At 36.8% G+C, this 21,325-nt stretch overlaps 1 protein-coding gene across 1 annotated transcript; it reads left to right on the top strand.

Annotated features, from left to right (window-relative positions):
* The first annotated feature begins 3,303 nt into the window (after positions 1-3,303).
* On the top strand, positions 3,304-20,974 carry LOC129577563 (putative uncharacterized protein DDB_G0282129). The gene is made up of 3 exons (XM_055464880.1): positions 3,304-5,424; positions 14,797-16,104; positions 16,384-20,974. Exons 1-3 carry the CDS (start codon positions 4,962-4,964, stop codon positions 16,620-16,622), a joined length of 2,010 nt encoding a protein of 669 aa, XP_055320855.1. The 5' UTR covers positions 3,304-4,961; the 3' UTR covers positions 16,623-20,974.
* Positions 20,975-21,325: the final 351 nt, after the last annotated feature.

Raw genomic sequence — 21,325 nt, 5'->3', positions numbered from 1 at the left:
ATAACTACAGCATAGCGATTTTATTAGTGTGAATTTTTACTTGAGTAGGGTTACAAATCACTCTTGAATATAGGTCAATTATTTTATGAATTATAAATGTGCTATGCGAGAAGCCATCGAAACTAAAGACCAATCAATTCATTTGTTTGTTTTTTTAATTTCACCAGAATGACATGGTTTATTTTCAAAAATTTTATTGGTTTTTTCTACATCGATTGATCACGTGATATTCATGTACGCAAAACCTACCTGTTGCCGGTTTTTATTTCTAAGTCTCTGCGCTCAAATGCAAACATAAATTTAATGAGACAAAAAAGACCCACACACGAATAATCTTTATCGTGTTAGATATCGCAAAAAAAATTGTCTCTCAGTCAATTGTTTGGCCAAATTAGCTCGACTAATCGCGAAATTGGAGCTATCATAGTAGGCACATGCATTTGTTGTTGCGTAACATAGCAACTGTGAAACCGAAAAATAAAGGATATTTAATGCGATTGAAATCAAAACGGAATGAGGCAAAGAGTGAGTGAAGGAGAGAGAGACCGGTGCAAACTCTCAACTGCTGCCGACTATTGAATGATCAAGAAAGTAACCCCCCGAAAAAAAAACACAAAATAAGCAGCCATAAATCAAATTGTATAATTATTCAAACAACATTGAAATCGTATTATGCAACTGCAGTGCCTTCAAACAACGCGAGTCAGGCCTCGATATCAGGATACGAGAGGTTTTACGTAAAACACCCAAAGTAGAAGCAAAAAAATAAACGAAAAAAAAACAACACGAATCGAATGCGAAAAACACTGGGAAAACATAGAAAAAAGGAACAAGGAACGTGCAGTGTGTGGTCGAAATCGAAGAACCAAACCAAAAACGAACGGAAAGGAAACAAAATCTGTATAAAGTAACTGAATACAGAATTAATACCTGCACCATAATAATACATCAATATATTCAAAAAAAAAAAAAACAAAAACAAAAAATATAGGCAAGTACACACAGTGTGTGTCGCTGTCATTGCAGTTGTTGCTGTTGCTCCATATAGTACATTGTAAATGGCTGGTTCGTTCAGTGCGGACAGGATGACGGTGGTGTGCCGTTCTGTGCCATGTTTATCGGCTGTATGTCTTGTAGTTGGCATAATGCTGTTCAATGCTATAAAAAATGATAGCCGTATCGAAATGCGAAAGATCGAGGGTTGCTGATATGACAGCAAGAGAGAGAGAGAGAGAGAGAGAGAGAGAGAGAGAGAGAGAGACCAAAAGTTCTGTAGTTCTTTGACGATACGCGTAATTCGGTATGTTTTTGTTTAGTCGATTCGATATGCACGCTATATGTGTATAGTACACAATCTAGTTGCTGCCATTATCAATTGAGGAGAGAGGAAGAGAGCGCGCGTTCAATACACCATTTTCTACCCATGAAATTGGACATATACATACATAAAGATTCACGCACGCAACACACGCATTTCTGGTCAAATACAAAGCGCCTTGTCCAGGGAAAACAAAAGAATTATCATTATTATATGTGGCAGCAAAACGAAGAAAAACGAACTTGAATCGAACAAAAGGCAAAAACGGGAAATTAATGAAAGAACTTCGGATTGGCGCACTGTATACATTGCCATAGACCACGATTCAATTCCATTCCATTGAATTTGACACCAGGCGCTTGTTGTGTGCCCATGCATTTACTTAACGCTTTATCGCAAACTTTAATCGAGAGAAAGAGCGAAAAAGAGAAAAAAAAATATTTACAATAAATCAATCAATGGATGGGCAATATAAATGAAGCAAAAAAATAATAAAAGAATAAGTGAACAAGTAAAACAAAATAAAAGCCATTAAAACTGAAAAGATTTGAAGCGCGCGATGTACACACAGAGTTTATGCGCAATCACACGAATCCATCCCCACTAAAATCAATTGGCGAGTGTACGTACATATATCACACACAACGAGCGCACACACAGCAAACACACTGTCTCGCTATCATTCTCATTCGTTTTTTCCTCTTGCTCTCACTCACTCAGAAATACAAGCGCACACATTGTGCCAACGAGAGAGAGAGCAAGCAAACAGGCTCTTGTTCAAATCAACAAATCCACACCATTGATTTACACTGTGTATTGCGTGCGTACATTTCACGTTTCACTTTATTTGCGCATCCAACACAAGCTTTTAAGGGTTGAAAATTTACGGTTAACACTTATTTTTCAAACTTTGCGTGTACCGCCCGCACCCTTTTTCTCTCTCTCTCTCTCTCTCTCTCTGCATCTTTTTCGATGATCAACGGATGCTAGACACAACACGCATTCAAACATCCATTATTTGCATTTGAGAGAGAGAGAGGGAAAAAAGTGTAAATCACCACCATTCGAAATGCGGATGTTTGATTTACAAGATTTAAATGCGGGCCATTATGGAATTCGATATGTAGTCACTACCTCGTTTGGTGGTCGATCCTAAAGCTTAGTTTTTCGTTCATCTAATAAATGCAGTGATTTACCAATTGACACACAAAACCAATGAAATTGAGAAGCTTAAAGAGCTTTTCATGTGAGAGCACAGAGTAGCAAGAGGAAGAAATATGCCGCAATCACTTTCATTGCTATTTCCAAAACAGACATCATAAAGCGATGTTAATTTCCAAAAATCAAAAAGAAAATTCCTCTTCGTTTTTCATTCATTGAGCCCAAGTAATTATGAAAGTGCATTGTTGAATGCGCGACTACATAGATATTTAACCGTTCTGTGCCATTGTTTTGCAACGAACGGCATACAACAGGCGTTGTGTACGATAGAACGAAGCGAAAAAAGGCGCACACAACGGCAGCAACAACGCGAATGAAACAAAAACAACCATGAAGCAACATTGGCAACAGCGATTGAGCCATAGCACGCGCGCATTTTTTTTATTTGTGCGTATTTTCGTGTATTTTGAGTGTTGTGTAATCGAAGGGCACATACATTCAACAGCAGTGACAGTGGCAGCAGCAACAGTACACAGCAGCATGATGGCGCATACAATCGTTCCAATGTATGCGTTTTGTTGGAAATGCTACCCCAACGGGATGGAATATGTATACGTGATGTGTTTGTTATAAGTGTCGTTCGTTCGTTCGTTCGCTCGCTCGCTCACTCACTGCTTCGTAGATATTCATACATATATCCATCGCACACACATTTGAAATGGAAAAAACGAGAGCAGGGTGAATGAAAAAGTGAAGCAGCGCATTTCACATCAGCCACCCCGATACGACCACTCAGTTTGCAATATCGAACGAGTCCCGCAATCAGAATCAAGTCGGATGTGAAACAATTCGATTGTCACCTCTCGCATTTACTTACACTATACTTTTATTTTTTTTTCTCGTCGTTCAGTTTTATGTATCTCTCACTCTTTCTTCTGTGTGCGCTGTTGTTTAAAAACGATTTTTCTCACAATTTCAATTAGCAATATATATATATATATATATACACACATTTAAATACATGCATGTATTTCAACGATTTCAACGACAAAAAAAATACACACATATATATATTATGCATAAATATATATAAAACAAAACAAATCGGTCTCTAATAAATACCAAAAAAGAAGTAAAAAAAAAAAACAAGAAAAACCAAGTATATTTGTAACCACATTATAAACTAAAATTCGAAAGATAAATATCATTCGTTTTCGTCGCGTGTGTACCTCAGTTCTCAGCAACTTCTATTCTATTTCTTTTTTCGTGCTCACTTCTTTATTTTCATTTTTCAACAAATCAAAAAACCACAAATAAAAAAGAATTAAACCAAAAATAATAAAAACAAAATGAAATTACAATAAACAACGAAAAATTATATTTGAAAAAGCAAACACAACACAACCAAAAGAAAAAGATGGTGATGATGATGAAAATGAATCGTTTTTAACAACACAAGAAAAATAAAATAATAAAACGAAAATATTTTTTTGGGATTTGAAATTGTTTTTATATGCATAATTAAATAAAGCCAGAGAATAAGTGAGGAGCCTGTGAAAAGATATAACAAGTTTTATATAGATATAAATAAGTCAATTTTGTTGGTCAATTATTATCGAAAGACAAACACTCAAACTTTGGAATTGTCCAAGAATAACAACAACGAAAATACAGAAGAAACGCAATTTTTGAGACGATAGAGGAAAAAGGAATGCAGAAGTGTTTTCTCATTTTTTTTTTTTTCAAGCGATTGAATCGAGAATCGAGTGAAAGGAAAGCAACAAATAAAAACGAAAATTTTCTCGGAAAGAAAACGCAACTATCGCAACAGATACGCACATGAAATGTGCACGTCATAATCTCCGCGTGCTCGAAACCAAAACCACACCATACAACCAAACAAAGCAAGCAAGCAGCAACAACAAAAACAACAACAACAACAAACAAACAAAAAACAAAAACTCCAACAAATTTTTTAATTATTTAAAAGTGCCATTTAAAAAAAAATTTGAAACATCGAAAAAAGCAATATTACCCTTTTATATTTAAGTTAAATTAATATAAAAAAGAAGAAGAAGAAGAAAGCAAAACAAATTATTACAAAAAGAAAAAAGGAAGAAAACGACAACGACGATTGATGCTAAGCAAAAAAAAAAAGAAACCATACACACATACACAAAACCCAACTGGGAATAAAAGGAAAATTTATATGTAAATAAATGAGACTTTGATACTTTGTGTTGAAATACCATTGGATTATATTGTGCAGTTGAGTTTTTCGTGCTTATTTTTTTTTCTATTTGTCTGCTGTGGTGTGAACGCCGTATAAACGATACAACGAAATCATCGAAAAAGGAAAAGAAGAATACCAAAGACAGTGAAAGAGAGTGAACGCGAAAGAGAGAAAAGTGTGAACGAGCGAGCGAGTGAGAGTGATAGAGAGTGAGTTTTGCCATTCAAATTTCGTATTTGATTTCGAACAATGCCTCGTTGTTTAATGGCAAAAAAGTGGAAAGCTTATCCGTGGCAAGACCGTGCTGAGAATACCGTAACAAATCAACAAATATCTGAGATTACCGACACGGTAGTGATAACTACTGGTACTGAATCGAATATCATCGATACAGTTGCAGCGACTTGTGTCATTGAAGAGGACGAGGAGATTGACGTTGTGGGCGATTCACCAAATGCTTCATCGTCATCGATTGTGGTCATCAACAGCAGCAATAGCAACAACCACAGCAGCAGCACCAGCAGCTACGCTGCAAACACTGATACACAGCAGCAGCAGCAACAGAACACCAACAATTCATCGGTAATTGTTGGCAAAACATCCGTCATTCCGACTTGTTGGGGACCATCATCGCCTACTGCTGGTACAACTGCCGAAGAAGCGCATTCTTCTGAAGGAACTACACGCGGTGGTTCCACGATTTTATATAACGGTAAGTTCAATCACAGAAACATACACAACCGAATCCATAGTCATAAAACACGCCCTGGAGCGAAAACCAATTGCTGCTGTACCAATTGCCCTCTTGACGAGAGGCGATGAATCGATTTCGCGACAAAATCACACAATGTAACGATATTTTCTTTTGGGTATGTACGTGTATGTGTATAGATGTATGTGCGCCCCGATTTGCGACAAAAGCCTCATCGATCAACACGTAAAACACTTGTATGCATATAATCACGCTTTAGTGTTCACCATTTGCGAATGATTCTTGAAAGCAACTCACTTCCAAAATGCACTTCAACTTATCAAATATTTTCGCAACCATTCATCAAACGGTTGTTTGCCAAAATTACGAGCTTATCTTAATATCACATCATTAGAATTTTAACGACGTGAATTAAATGACACAGAAAACGAAGAAGAAGAAGACAGAATGGGAATGAATAGAGAAGAAACTTTTCCTGATTAATATTTCACATTGAACGCCTAAATGTTGCGTGTCAATGTGGCATTTAAAAAATTCATGCACTCGCACTGCTCTTTTCTTTTATTTGAGAAAAACCGAAAATTTTCAAACGGAAAAAAGCAAAAGTTAATCCATTTGCGTACCTATAGGTTTAAAGCAGCTACGGAGGACGACGATATTGCTTTTGAAATGGAATCCGACAATTTATTGGATACCTTCGAACTCGATACGGGGGTGCCATTTCACATATAACGATATAGCGATTCAGAAAAAAAAATTGGGGTTTGCGCGTTCGAACTATTTGAAACGCAGTTACGTGCGTACACGCGTGTATGCCAATCATCTTTAAAGTAGATAATTGAGCGATTATAACATAATTCATGACGTAAATCCCATTGATGGCACTGCATTATTACTCTCAAAAATACGAAAACATCGCATTTCTATTCTTACATGCCCACGCAATCCTCTTTGCCATTTATACGCACTTTTCTTCTATTCTCTCGCTGTTCATTTCGATGCCATCGACACTCGCTGCTTCTTTTCGAATGAAGTGAGCAAGAGAGAGAGAGAGAAAAAACGAATGACGGGAATTATTATTCAATTTTTCCTTTATTTGCCTATTTTCTGAGTAATAACCGGTTGAACGTGTGAAAACATGTAATATTTTGCCGATAGAAAGCAATCTGTTTTTTTTTTTAATCGAAATTCGATTTTGAAATTTTTACGTTTTGAAATGAGATTATGTTCAGTTTTTCATGAAGAATTTTGTGTTGGTTTAAGTTCGAAGGTGTTAAGATAAAATCTTAATAATATGTTATTATCAGTATTTCGTTAATAACTAGTCATTTTTTCGAATCGGCTTTTCATAAATGAAAACTGAAACCACCACAAAATTCTTCATGAAAAACTGAACAAAATCTAATTCTAAAACCTCCAAATTTCAAAATCGAATTTCGATAAAAAAAAAAAAAACAGTTTTTTCTAAAAAGTTCACTCATACTTTTCATAGATACCGAGAATAAGTGCGTTAAGAGTAGCTCAAAGCGATGGTGATGATGGTTGTAGTGGACTCCCCTAGTGGAGGCGGCATCGGTGGACGGGACATTTAATTACAAGTACATCAAAATACAATGAGCCTACGATTACTCGTTTAAATTAGTTTGCGGTTTCAAAAGGTGTCTATGGTTTTTGTTTCGAAAACAGAAGGAGCTCGACAGTGACGATGACAAAAAAAAAAGAATACCAACGACATCAATAACAGCAAAAACAATAGCACAACGAAACAACTTATGGAAATGCGTTCTAGTCGAGCAAATGCAAAAGGTGCGTTTGAGTGCATTGCATTTTGAACGCCTGCTGATGTTATGTGATATATTCCAAGCAGGAAAAAGGATGACGACGACGACGACGAAAAAGAAGAAGAACAAAAAGAGCATTTTTTTAACGGGACGAAACGAAGCGGATATAATGAGTTGTGGCTATTGCACCAAAAATTCTTTTTAGAATAAAAAAAAAAACAACAACAACAACAACCTTTTATGCAATATGGCAATGAATGTAGTTTCTCTCTATTTCTTTTTTGTCTCTTTTAATGTATGTATACATAGAGATCGCGTGCACGTCTGCGCGTGTGCGTCTAGCGATGTGTATAATGTATTCCGTGATATCGGTTTGTATGGTGTGTGCCATAGACCGTGTGCTCGCTCACTCGCTCTCTTTCGGAGTGTGTGTATAAAGTGTAGAGCATGAACATCCATGAGCGTACATGAGCGATGTACGGTATATTTTTGTTTTTGTTTGCTTTACGCTGCACATTCTTCTCTTCTTCTTCTTCGGGTGTTGTGCTTCCAATATTGTCGCTTTCTGTGTGTGTGCATGAAAATAAAACGAGTATTAAAAGTTACCCCAGTCGTATTACAATACAGCAATATTTCAACGGTAATGTTTCATATAAACGCCTGATGTGTTTTTCGTTCATAGTGCTGCAGCCGTCGTTGCCGCCGCTGCTCCTGCTGCCACTTTTTATTCACTCACGCCGACCCTCTCCCCCTATCTATTTCATTCTCGCAGTACGCTTGAATATGTGTGTTATGCCAGTCACCATATACCACATATGTTCATATGAAATTGTAGTAATTCCATTGTTTTTGAACGATTCCTTTTTTTCGTTTCTGTGTTCCTTGTTGATTACAAGAAAACTGCGTTGTATCCAGTTATCCACATTATCCCTCGAAATACCATCAGATTTTGGCTCGGTTTTTCTATTAAAGTTATTAGTCCAAAAATAGTCTATTGCTGCTGCTACACACACACACACACACAAAGTATTTTTTTTTTTCTCTCAGTCTTTCTCTGTCCGTGTCGCTGTGTATGAGTTCGCATCCTTTTGCGAATGAATGAAGAAAATAAATCGGGGAGCGATTGAGCTTGAAATCAATTGTTTTGCCAATCGAATGAAGATCGCAAATATCCGAGAGAAACGTAGCAATGGTCTCTTGTTTTCCCACACTCATACACACGCAAACGCTTCATTCTCTGCCAAATCGTATGTACATACGTGTTTCAAATGCAGAAGGCGTTTAAGGGTTATTACACTTAGACATTTATTCATTGAAATTCCGCACATTGTTGCTGAACACATTCAGACGGATTTTAGTCGGTGTCAAAAAAGAGCCGCACTACGACAACGTGTAATACAATGATAAGTACTAGAAATATGTGTGATTATATATTGCTATGTGCACGCTCCCGACCCCATGCAGAACCATATAAACATACACACACAAACTCAGTGCGAGCTTAGAGCACCGAACATCAGCCACATACGGCACAGTATCAAATCGAACCAAGATAGAGAGAGAGAGAGAGAGAGAGGGAGAGTGAGAGTATTCAGTGCCGTATACCATTAATGACAAAAATTTATTCTTGATATTATATTTTATACGCTGTTGCACATTGTGTACTCTGGTTATGCTATATGAATGGTTTGGAGCGAAAATGTAATACAGAAAAGTTGAGCGGAAAAATGTCGATGATGAATGAGCGGAAAAGGGATAGCTATATAGTAAACTGTATAGTAAACTATAGTTAACTATATAGCTATGAGCTATCCCTTTTCATTTGACATTTTTCCGCTCAACTTTTCTGTATCACATTTTCGCTCCAAACCACTCATATGTACAAAAACATCAAGAGAGAGGCATTTGTTTTACGTTGTTTTCGACATACACACAAGAAGCCGACGAGCACACGAAGACTCATGACCTGCTCGATTTCGTGTGTAGGTAGCAGCAGTGCGCAACAATGTATTGCATGTTCACATTCGTATGGCTTTTTTTCCTGTCTTTTCTCGTTTGGTGTTTTTTTTCTTCTTCTCTACTTTCTATTCGAATTGAACCTTCGGATTCGCGTTTCGTCCTTTTTTCCATAGAAATGATAGGTTTCCGGAACTAGTCGAAAACATGTTTTGGTTTTTATTTTCTTTCAGCGCTCATTTGCTGTGTGTGTTTTTTTCCTTCGCCCCGCTCCGAAATGATTAAAATTATTTATTTCTTGTTTGTTTTACATTTCATGTACTCTACCCACATCTATATAGACTATAGAATATAGATAGCTATCGATATCTGGTATCGATGATGTCTGGGAGACTAAGACCTCAACCAACTCCAAATAACATACTGTTACATAAATTCTTTTGAAAAATAAAACATAAATTGCGGCTCTATTGATATTAATGAATGTTGAAGTTAACTCGGAATCGAGTTGGATACACGAGGTGTTGACGCGTGAACGCATCATGCAGCCTATGTCCAAAGAGTTCGCAATGTCCTGAAATAAAGAAAAAAAAAACCACACACATTACTATTGCATCAATTTCAATTCAATGAATAACATACCTCTGTACAAGATCAATTTTGCAGCCGAAATGTCACGTTGCCAAACTGTCTTCAGTACTGGAGAGTCGTCAACGGGGTCTTCGGGCACAAATTGATCTGTGTACTCGATAATACCGAGTTCAGCGTCGTGAATGATTAGACCTCTGCGCTCTTCAACATTGTCATCCATACCGTTTGCTGCGTTTTGTTGCCAGTTTTTACGGTAGCAAATCACCTTAGACACAAAACCACGGGGTTGATTTGGATTCTGCACTGCTGCTTGTCGCATTTCTTTTTGATCCGATCGTAACTTCCGCTTGCTCTTTGCCGCTACAATTTTCTCTGGTAACTTCATTCCATCCGGCCAGTCATCTTGATCGGGCATACACCATTCACACACCTTGACACGATCGTTCAATGTACTCAATGGAAACGGTTCGAAACATCTGGCACACAATCGTGATGATCTGGCTTCGTTCACAAATCGTATGACATTGCCTTCCATTTTCTTGAAACTTTTCACCAATTTTCGCACGCCCGGGCATCGATAATGTTTCTTGATCTTAATCGGTGAATTTGCAGGTGGTTGGGAAGCTCCAATGTTAATGATGCATCGTTTGCGATTTGTCTGTTGAGCAACAACAAAAAAAATGAGGTAAATTATTACCAACATTGCGGCCACCTTGTCACTGATCCGATTGGACTCGATGTAATGATCAAAACTTAAACGTGTGTACTTTTTGGTTGTGTACAACACTGCAATGGCTTTCTTCATGATGGTCAATCGATGCCGTATGTATTCACGCCAATTGCTTTCTTTTGGTGATGGCATTCGGTCATATCGCGCTCGGTTGTTTCGATCACTATCTTCGAACTACCCAAAGGCACGAGTCCATCGCTCTTTCTTTTCCTTACGCACTCCTTCTCCGGTCCCATAATGATACTTCTTGCTGTTAATTGTGAAGTTCATCTGTGAGATGGAAACAAAAATCGAACAATAAAAATTAAACAATGAAATGGATTCACATGACACAATCACAATAGAATGCATTCAATCGCTAACATACCTCTTTGCCATTATGAATTCGCTCTTTGTCATTATTAATTCGTCGCCTAGCGGTTGTATTCCACGTCTTCATACCCCAATCAATGCCCAATTCATAGACATAGAAGCCATCAGAGTACCGTTTACGCACCAAACCATCTTCCACTAACTTGTCGACTACGGTTTTCTTCACTGAGTACAGAATCGATGCCGATACACCATCGCTGAGAATATGTTTGAATTTTTTGTTTGCTTTCAACACTCGATTGATTTTCTCCATGTTAAAAACCATATTGAAATAATACGCTTGATTTGATTTTAACGTGACGTCGCTTCCTGAGTGTTGCCAACCATATTCATCGCGCGGAATGGTACCGGTTTCGCACATCATACGTTACAAAACATTAGCATATATTCTCACTGTCTTTCGCGTGTGATGACAGATTGGGATGACCACCAAATTCTTGATGTTTGGCAACGCAATGACTTGCACGATGTTGTCGTGGTGTTGTTCAACCCAGTTGAGGTGCGTTTCGATTTCTGATTGCATGATCAACCACATTGGCAATGATGCAAACCATGTATCTTCGTCTTTGGTGAATTTGGCGATATCATCGTCAGCCGGTCCGCGAATGTCTCGAACATAAAGCAGTAATCGATCTCGTTTGGCCAAGCGATCCGCATCACCTCTTGTTGTGTCATATCGTTTCATTGCCCATGGCACTGTATTTGCCACATCTCGTTCATCGTATGTATCCGGTAGGCCATTCGCTCGGTTAGTGTAGTTCTGTCTGAATGCATTTAATCTCAAGAAATACCGCAATCGTTTCTGTGCATATGTATCCAAATTCGTCTTCACATTACGGCCATATTGTTGGAACAAATATTTCATCAAGTTGCCGAAGTAATTATTGTTTGGCCATGCGGAGCGATTCTCGGTGTCCACATTCCCAAAGCAATGCCGGAACCATGGATCCATAATGAAATCGTCTTCCTTGTAGCGCCACAACACAGCATAGAAGCAATTTTCGATGATGTGCATTCCATCGCCATCGTCGAAATATTCCCAATTGCCGGTGATGATGGCCTGTTTAGTGGCAGCTCTGAATTTGTTGAGGAATAAAAGCGACGCCAATTCAGATATTTCGGTGCATTTTATGCGGGTTTTTGTGATCCATGGCAGAACACGATCACGATATTCCGGTCGAACAATACTAGCGGCGGCCAACTTGATGGCAATGTATGCCTGCTCCTCCTTTTGCTTGCCATCTTCAACTTTCCGCGGTTTCGGCCTATTGCCACAAATGGCATGCGCAACCCCTGCACCATACTAACAAAACAAAGTAAAACACGAATTTGCGATGAGCGCATTCAGTGAAGTTCATTTCAATTCGTTTACGTCGTTAGATGCACTCATGAACGCGACAAATTGAACGCATCAACAATGTTCCGTAATGAAAGAAACATTTTTTACTTATAGAATTGATGTTTATCACGTGCTACGCTCTCACAAAAATCAATTTTGCACATTCGTGACATTTTTATTTATTTTGTTTAATTTATTAACAAATATAAAAAAGATTCAATAGTACATTGAACGATCTGGATCACAACTTTTGACACTTGTCTCGTAGCGCTAGAAGTGAGCTGTCAGACGCTTAGATGCAGGACCTTCGATGGCATGTGCCCCTATCCTTTTTCCGCCCATTATTAAACCCTGAAAAAATTGAATGAAAACACAAAAATTACTTTAGAACGCACTAGAAATGATTTGTTGTTGCTTCTAAATTACTTAATTTGAACGAAAAACGAAAAAAAAACAATCACTGCAAATCGAACAGTATTGATAACAAATGACTTGCCTTTCCAAATGCTCAGATCCATGTGAATGTGCAACTGGCATCAGTTTGACACATCAATGCTGAATTTGGTTGTGACACAAACACGCTCACGATATTTCGACAGCAGATTTCTTCCACAGGCTACGGATAAACTGTAAACAAACTGTAAACAAACAAAAAAACACACAACAATCGATGGTTTGTTGATTTCGAAAATCACATGCACACGGTGGTATTGTTTGGTTCGATCACTCGTTCGATGTCACAACGATAAAAATTCGAATGATTTACCCTTTTTCCCTTTTGCTGACTGTTCAATATGAATTTAGTCGAACGAAGCAAAGTTTCATATTTCATGACATGGTGAAATTGTGAACGGCGGTTTGTTTACAATAACAAACTTCAAAATGAACCAACACTTATAGCGGGAATATGCACGACATTTGTTTTGCCTGCCATCTCTGGATAATTTAAAACGTAATCGTTGAAAATCAGAAGAAATGAATTTGAAAATATACTCTCACCATTTAGTTCATTCTCTTTGGATCAATACATGAACAAAAACATGAACAATTTAAATCATAGAATTTTATGCTATTTTTGCTCCGTTATGTGAACACTATTAATTGATACAGAATTCTTTTCTCTTTAATTTAAAATGCATACTACATGTTCAGTATTTTCTTTATGACAAAACCATTCGGTTTGCCACACGAATCCAAATGGATAATATAATATAAATGACATGCGTTTGATTTGGACTTTTATTTTGTATTTTGCTCATCATTTTAGCCAAAACTTTGAGTTATTTCACTCCAAATGGCAGAATGTTTGTGTTTGAAATGCGCCACATTTTCAAGAACTTTTCATTCAGTCAAGAATAAAAGAGGAAGAATGAACGAACGAAAATAAAGAAAAAAAAGAGCACCAACTCTCTCTCTTTCTATCTCCCTCCCTATCTCTCTCTCTCTCTCTCTTTCTCTCTCTCTCACACACACACACACACACACACACACAATATAAATTCTTTGGAAGGGCGAAAGAGGAAAAACTTCGGCAAATTACTAAAAATACGATGACGACGGAGAAGAAAGTTCATTTTCTTTCAGCAGTATCAATTTATATGTGGGCACACGAAGAATTAAGTAATGAACGAAGAAGAATCCGCCACTGCCATCGTCATCGCTGTCTGTGCACCAAAAATTGTTTGTGTAACACTTATTCGAGCGAAAAAGTTTACGTAACATCCAACAGTTAGCTGTTGCTTGATGATAACGCTCAACTCAGTCTTCGTCGTTCGGTGATGATGTTGGTGTTGCTACTGCTACTGCCATCGCCTCAATTATACACATTTTCAAAAGTTTTGTGCACAGCACAAACACTGGGTGCTAATCCCTGGCCATAGTCAAACTCAAACTCAGCGAACAGAAAACTCACTAGTGGCAAAGGAAATGAATGAACGGATTTTTTTTTGGGTCCTATCTTGGATCGAAAGCTAAAGTACTCGATAAATTTATTTGTTCCTGTACTATTATTTCACATTTATGCTATAATATTTCTCCGGTTCGTACGATGAGCGCAACGAACAAAGTTCTCGGAAAAAAATAACAGAACATACAGGCGTTGCGAAACCGATAGCCAGGCATCCTGTTAAATGCGGTAATATATATATATATATACGTAAAGACATATAGCGCACCATGCATTTCGGCAACCATTCGAACAATATCGATGAATTTGATATGCGATTGAAAGTGGTGTGTATGCCGGGGAGTTTCGTATGTGTATTTTGCAATGATTAATGCATGTAAACAATGGGTGGTATCCAATTACCTTCTCTAAGGTGACTGTATCGGACACATATGAGCATAAATTCGCATTGTTCGTACAAGCGCATACTTGTTCTCGTTTTTGTTTTTGTGTTCAAGCATAAAAATTACGTCCTTCCACGAGTAATGTGATTTCGACCGAAACAGTCTGTATTTTGGCTATAGTCTAGAGCAACTATGTACAGCAGTCGATTTGTTTAGATCCATTTGAATGTTTATGAAAAAAAAAATAAAATAAAATTATACACAAGTTTGCTTTATTTCTTGGTTCTCCTGGTGATTTTGCCACCAATAAATAGGTTACGGACAAGATATTTCGATGCATTTTACTGCTTATTTGCCGCGTATGGAACACGAATTGGCTGTTACATCCAAATCTGATAATCAGTCAACGGCCATAAATACGAATAGCAACAACGCTATTACATCGCATCCAAATCAGCAAGCCACATCAGTGATTCCAACAGGTGAATATTGCCAGCAGCAAAAGAATCTAACGATGCCGATCGTAACGACTCAGCATCCGTTGCAACGGAAATCGTTGTCGATGTGCTTCACAAGCACTGGAGCCACACTGTCACTTCCGCCAAAGAAAAAGGATATCTATCGACCATACTCGTTAGACGATAAACCCACGCAACGACCCTATGGTCTGCGAATACCAGCCGAAGAAGATTTGCACGCTGCTCATGCCATTTTGGATCTAAGTGCATCGACTGCTTTCCTACCGCCACGAAATTTACAGCAGCAGGAGCCACATCATCAACCGGAACAACAGCAGCAACAGCAGCCACCACATTCAAGCATTTTAGCAGCTACAACCACTGAACCGAATCAAAGTCAGCACCAATCGATGCACAGCGTGCAATTGCAGCACCAGCGTAAACCGGCTGGTTCACCACACCTGACCGTACCTGATGAAGAATGTTATAAGAAGCAGGCGACCAATGTGCTGATAAACCAAAATTTAAAATACACTAATTCAAAGGCAAATCAAACGGATGCAAACATTCAGAATGAGAACAACAACAATTTGACAAATGTGCTTATGAAATCGAAAACAACCGGTCCAGTGACTGCCACAAAGCAAATCGATCGATCGAAACGTACGCTGGACAATGGTAGCAGCCACAACAACAATAACAATAACAACAACAACAACAATGACAACGATAATGATGAACTAATTGAAACGGCCAATTCACGAACAGTTGCGTACACATATGAGGCGTTCTTTGTGAGCGACGGCCGCTCCAAACGGAAATCGAACCCGGAAAGTTTGGGAACGAACACCGAAGTTCTCAATGCGATAGATAATAAATCAAAATACACGTGCACCGAATGCGGCAAACAGTATGCAACATCCAGTAATTTGTCGAGACATAAGCAAACCCATCGCAGTTTGGATTCACAGTCGGCCAAAAAGTGTATGACATGCGGAAAAGCGTACGTTTCGATGCCGGCACTCGCAATGCACGTACTCACGCACAAACTGTCACATAGCTGTGGCGTTTGTGGCAAACTATTTTCGCGACCATGGCTGCTGCAAGGCCATTTACGCTCACACACTGGCGAAAAACCGTACGGTTGTGCGCATTGCGGCAAAGGTAAGTGTCCATCTCGAACACCCCACCCACCCAATCACCCTCTTAATCCACTCACTACCTCACTTTCCAATTCATATTTCATCTTGAATCAATATGCACTTTATTTAGCGATTTTTAAACCGGCTCCAAAAATTGCCGGAGCTTCACAATCATCCACTCATATTCACATTGATCTTCTCTTTTTTTCTTAAACGATAAATGTCATTTTGCTAATGGTCTTTTTGTTCCTATTCTTTTTTCTCTCTTCTTCTTTCGTTGCGGTCGTTCGTGTTATTTTAGCGTTTGCCGATCGGTCAAATTTGCGAGCACACATGCAAACTCATTCGGCTGATAAGAATTTCGAATGTCAACGATGCCACAAAACGTTCGCCCTGAAATCTTATCTGAACAAACATTTGGAATCGTCTTGCTTTAGCCATGAGAATGATGTCAATGGAACTGTTGCGCCACCAAATGCACTCTCAATGGACGATAATTCATCGAATGGAAGCACTAACAATACCATAACACTGCATTGAAGTCATTCTCGATGAAAAAACCGAAGAAGAAAAGGAAGAAGAAGAAAAGGAAGAAGAAGTAGAAGGGAAAAAACTGCTCATTCCGTCGAACGAACGTATTGTATCTATTGATCAGAGACTGATTCATGTGACGTTGCGCGTACGTACACAAAACACATTCACACACATACACTATTGTTATTATATTTGGAGTTTTGGAGGCGAAACCCGAGAGCCGCATCAGCAAACGAAATAATGATAGAATGGAAAAGAGAGGCCAGTCAGGGAGCAAGAAGAAAAAAGCAGCAGCAAAACGGAAAACGGATAAGAATGGCGAAATTTTTTTTATCTATCAGCAGCTGATAAAAAACCACACAATGGACTCACTGTGAATTTTGGGGTGGGTAACAAAATTACCTTTTCACCTAGTATAAGTAAACTTTAATCTAAAGGATATAGTAGACAGACTAAAAAAAGGCTAAGCAGCACACAAAATGAATGCGTATTTTTCATTCTTCCTTTTTGTTGATTGTTGAAGAAATGAGAAAAACAAAAAATAAACATGAAACCACACCATTGAAACCAATTAATGAACGTTGTGCATGTGGTTTTTGCGATGGTGTAAATGGAAAATAATAATAAAAAAAAAAACACTAAACTAAGTCAATTTGTTGAACAGAAAAGTGAGAACAGAAGCAATTAAACCAAATTTTTACGTTTTGAGAACTGAGATATAAGGGACACAAAAACAAATTTATTGCGAATGAAAATAACTAGAACAGAACAAAAAACTGAGCTGCAAACAAACGTAGCTTGATAATTGAAACAAAAATTAAAACTAACGTAGAACTAAATAAAAAAAAAAACAAAAAAAACAGTTGAGCGTAGATTTCTGTTTGCTCCAGCAATTGTTAGTCACTTTTATTTTGATGCATTTAGGTGTCTGAAGCGAATTAAACAAAAAACCAAGCGTTAAACATAAACAAGACAGTTTTTTTTCTGGTAGAATTTAAACAAAATAAAAATAAAACGTAGGAATTTAGCACACATTTTGTAGGTATATTCAAAGTTCCACTGTGAATTCCAAAATCAACGAGACAAAGTATGGCAAATCGAACATACAACGAACGAAAATGAAAATGAAATTACACTAAACAAACAAGCAATATTTGAATAGAAAGCAATATCAATTCATCATGTGTTAAAGTGATAGCAGTTGAGTTTTTCTTTTCTCGTTTCTTTTCAAGAAATTAAAGGATAGAGTTCACACAAAGCATATTCCAGAGAAGTATAAATTATTATGTATTGTAGTATTATGTGAATTAAAAAGAACAAAAAAAAGTTTGAAATTTGAAAGCAGAACAAAAATTATATACTCTAACAAAATAACAAACAGTAACAACAACAACAACAACAACACGTTGAATAGCAACAGTAAATGCATGGCAGCAATTGCAAATGCAATAAGCAATTATTAAACATTAAATTAGCGATTATTATGATTGACAACAAACTTGAAATTGTGAGATTTTAGTTCGAATAATTTGAGACGCCAAAGAAGATACAATACTTGACAACGATTTACACAGAAAATAACAGATACAGACACACACACACACACACACACAGAGACGCAGAGAGAAAGAGACAAGCAAAGAGTGACGGAAAAAATACGCAAAATATGTGTCGTATTTATCGTTCGATAGATCGTCGACCAATTCCATTTACACATTCGAGTGAAATTGAATGTTAAAAATAAAATCAAGCCATTATTCACAATAAACCAAAACAACTTTCGATAACACAGATCGCATCTCCGCAATGGATATAACAAATATACCATGCATCGAATATCATTGCAATAGCAAACAACACATACACTCATACAAACCAACAACAATGATTTACAACAAGAGCATTTCTATTGTTTATATGCGCACTCAAACGCGAGGATATTGTGTTAACAAACTTAGATGACAAATGAATAGACACAGCTCTAAAAGAGATGAAGTAATAAAAGGAAAGAAAAAGAAAAACAAAACAAAAATACAAATAAAACATTACAGTAGTTTCTAACTCACAGTACTATTTATGATTAGACTTTTAACAAAAGTGAGGATTGTTCAGTTTGATTTTCTAGATTGATTTGTAGGTGCAATAGAAACGAGCACATTAAAATGAAATTACTAGCGAAAACAAAGTAATTGAATTGAACGAAACAACAAGCGTTAGAGACAAGTGATCACAATTATAGCTTCTTTAGTTTCTCATAAATGCATCACGCAGTGAAAGGGCTCAGCCCTGTGCTTGTACCAATTACTACTTCCTTGAAAAAGAAGAAAAACTTAAAGAAAAATATCAGAAATCAGAACTCAAACAGCATCTGATTCCTTTTTTTCTCGATCAATTTCAATTATTATGACGCAATAATTCAATTCGTTTACAACAAACACAACTAGATTTGTAGTCTATATATTTTCAGCAAATCAGATTAAATGAGAGATGATAGTTGATCTCACAACTCGTAGTGATTTTTAAACAACAACAACAAAAAACAATTATTATAGTTTACAAATTCACAAATACACATAAACCCACACACAAGAGATCAAATGATATTTAAGGGGGGTTTTTTAATGGAGGGCGGCGGTTTAGATTAGCCGACGTTATTTTAGACAAATTTGGGCTGAAGATCAGTTCACGTATTTATTGACCAATGAATTGATCATCGGAAACAACGGCTTTGTTTCCGGGAAACAATTTCAAATGCACTCATCGCATACATATACATTTTATATGTATGCTATTTGAAATAATTCCGATAATTTTGATGATTTTCTCTTTCGTTCGTAGCCGAGATATAAGTAAAAACTAAAATAGAAAAAAAATCAAGAGTTTATGCGATGCATGCAAATTTTTACAAAGTTTTTGTTTGAACCGCAAATGCGCAATATGTAATTTATTCCTTCCTTAATTCAACATGCCGAATGTCGGAGCTCAAAAGCTTTGGACACAAAACTGAAAAATAAGATTCAATACAAAACAAAAAACGATTTTTCAATCGCCATTTTACTTTGCATGTTTTTAAAACGTCTAATTTTCTAAACAATTTTCATAGAAAAACAAAATTTTTATTCACATTTAAAGAAAAGAAGTATTATTTTATTCAATTAGCATTGAGCAGTTTAGTTAATCCGCCCCATCTACATACTATTTATTTAGTTTTAGTTTTAGTTTTAATTTAACAAATGCACGTAGATATCATTAAATTGCCACTTGAGCCGGCATCAGGCAGTTTCACCTTTCAAATCTCCTGTTTGCCATTCGAAACGCTTTTTTCCTTCTTTTTCTCCTCACTTCATTCGTCATATTCGGAAGTTGAGTAACTGCGAGTCACGCATTGAAATGCACAAACCATTGACCAATATATATATATATATACATATGTATATATATATATATAGAAGAAACGCCGCGAACGAAACGGCATTGCTCGTGGAGAGGAGATGGAGCGTGATGTCCATGCCAGCAAAAGCGGCGAATAAGCCAAAATAAATGAATTTTGTTTAATCTTGTCAATTGATTAGTGTGTAGAAGACTCTATAATACTGCTATACTCATACACTACTGTAAACCTAAGGAGATCAATTAAACGAGACAACCAAACAACAACAGCACTGAAAAAGAGTTAATAGAGAAGAAAAAAAAAAAAGAAATGGGATAACGGGAGAGGAACAAAAAAAAATTATATGATATATTTAGCAAATAGAAGGTCAAACACCGTAGACATTAGCATTTATTAACAATTCCAATGTGGAAAAATTATGAAAGTATGAATAAAAATCACAATACGTCCAATTTCTTCAAGTCAATTTGAAGGTTATGAAAATGATTATTTTCACTAAAAAATGAGAGAAAAAAAAAACAATTACAAGCATTACATTTAGAGAAACAAAAATAAATAAATAATAAGAAATAATAAACAAATTACGTAGAGCCTTTTATAAAAAAAAAATAAAAAAATGAATAACACTTGAAAGTAAAACTTATAAAAGAATACCGCTCTGTTTTTGAGCAAACTGACCACAAAAGAATTAAAAAATAAAACAAAACAAAATGTTGCGACATATAGCTTTTTATTTTAAGCAGCTAGTCTTTAATACTCAAGAAATGGGTCAATTAAAAACCTTTAAAACAGAGAATAAACCATAAGTTTTAAACGAACATTTGTCAACACTCAAGTAATGCAACAGTTCTAAGTGCTTGCATCCGAAAGTAAACAATGAACAACCAAAAAAATAAAAGAAAACAGCAACAATAAAAACTATACACATCCGTTCGTGTTCGGACCGCTCACATACATACACACTCACACACACCGAGTCCTTCAAAACAATGCAATTGAGAGAACGTTTTTTTTTTTTTAGACATTTTGCTCTCTCGAAGAGGAAAGTTCCTTCTTGAACAATGACACTATAAACGTTCTTGCCATGCCCTCATATACGAAACCAAGTGGAATCGATCGTGAATTTTTGCGTTAGCATTTTACAAGTGTTGCTCGTATCAAAAAATTGACGACCAAAAGGAATAAAGGGTTCTGGTGGCAAACGCATTCATACAGTGCTCAGTGTGTTCAACAGGAAAAGAAATCCCTAAAATTATAAACAATTGCATTGAAATTCGTTCATTCTTTATTCGCATAAAAACAAAGGCAACTATGCTTA

The sequence above is a fragment of the Sitodiplosis mosellana genome, unplaced genomic scaffold (assembly GCF_009176505.1).
Source record: "Sitodiplosis mosellana isolate CC-2019 unplaced genomic scaffold, AAFC_SMos_1.0 Smas_scaffold_6197, whole genome shotgun sequence".
NCBI lineage: Eukaryota > Metazoa > Arthropoda > Insecta > Diptera > Cecidomyiidae > Sitodiplosis > Sitodiplosis mosellana.
Note: the sequence above shows the minus strand (reverse complement) of the source record. Positions and strands in the feature narration are given on the sequence as shown.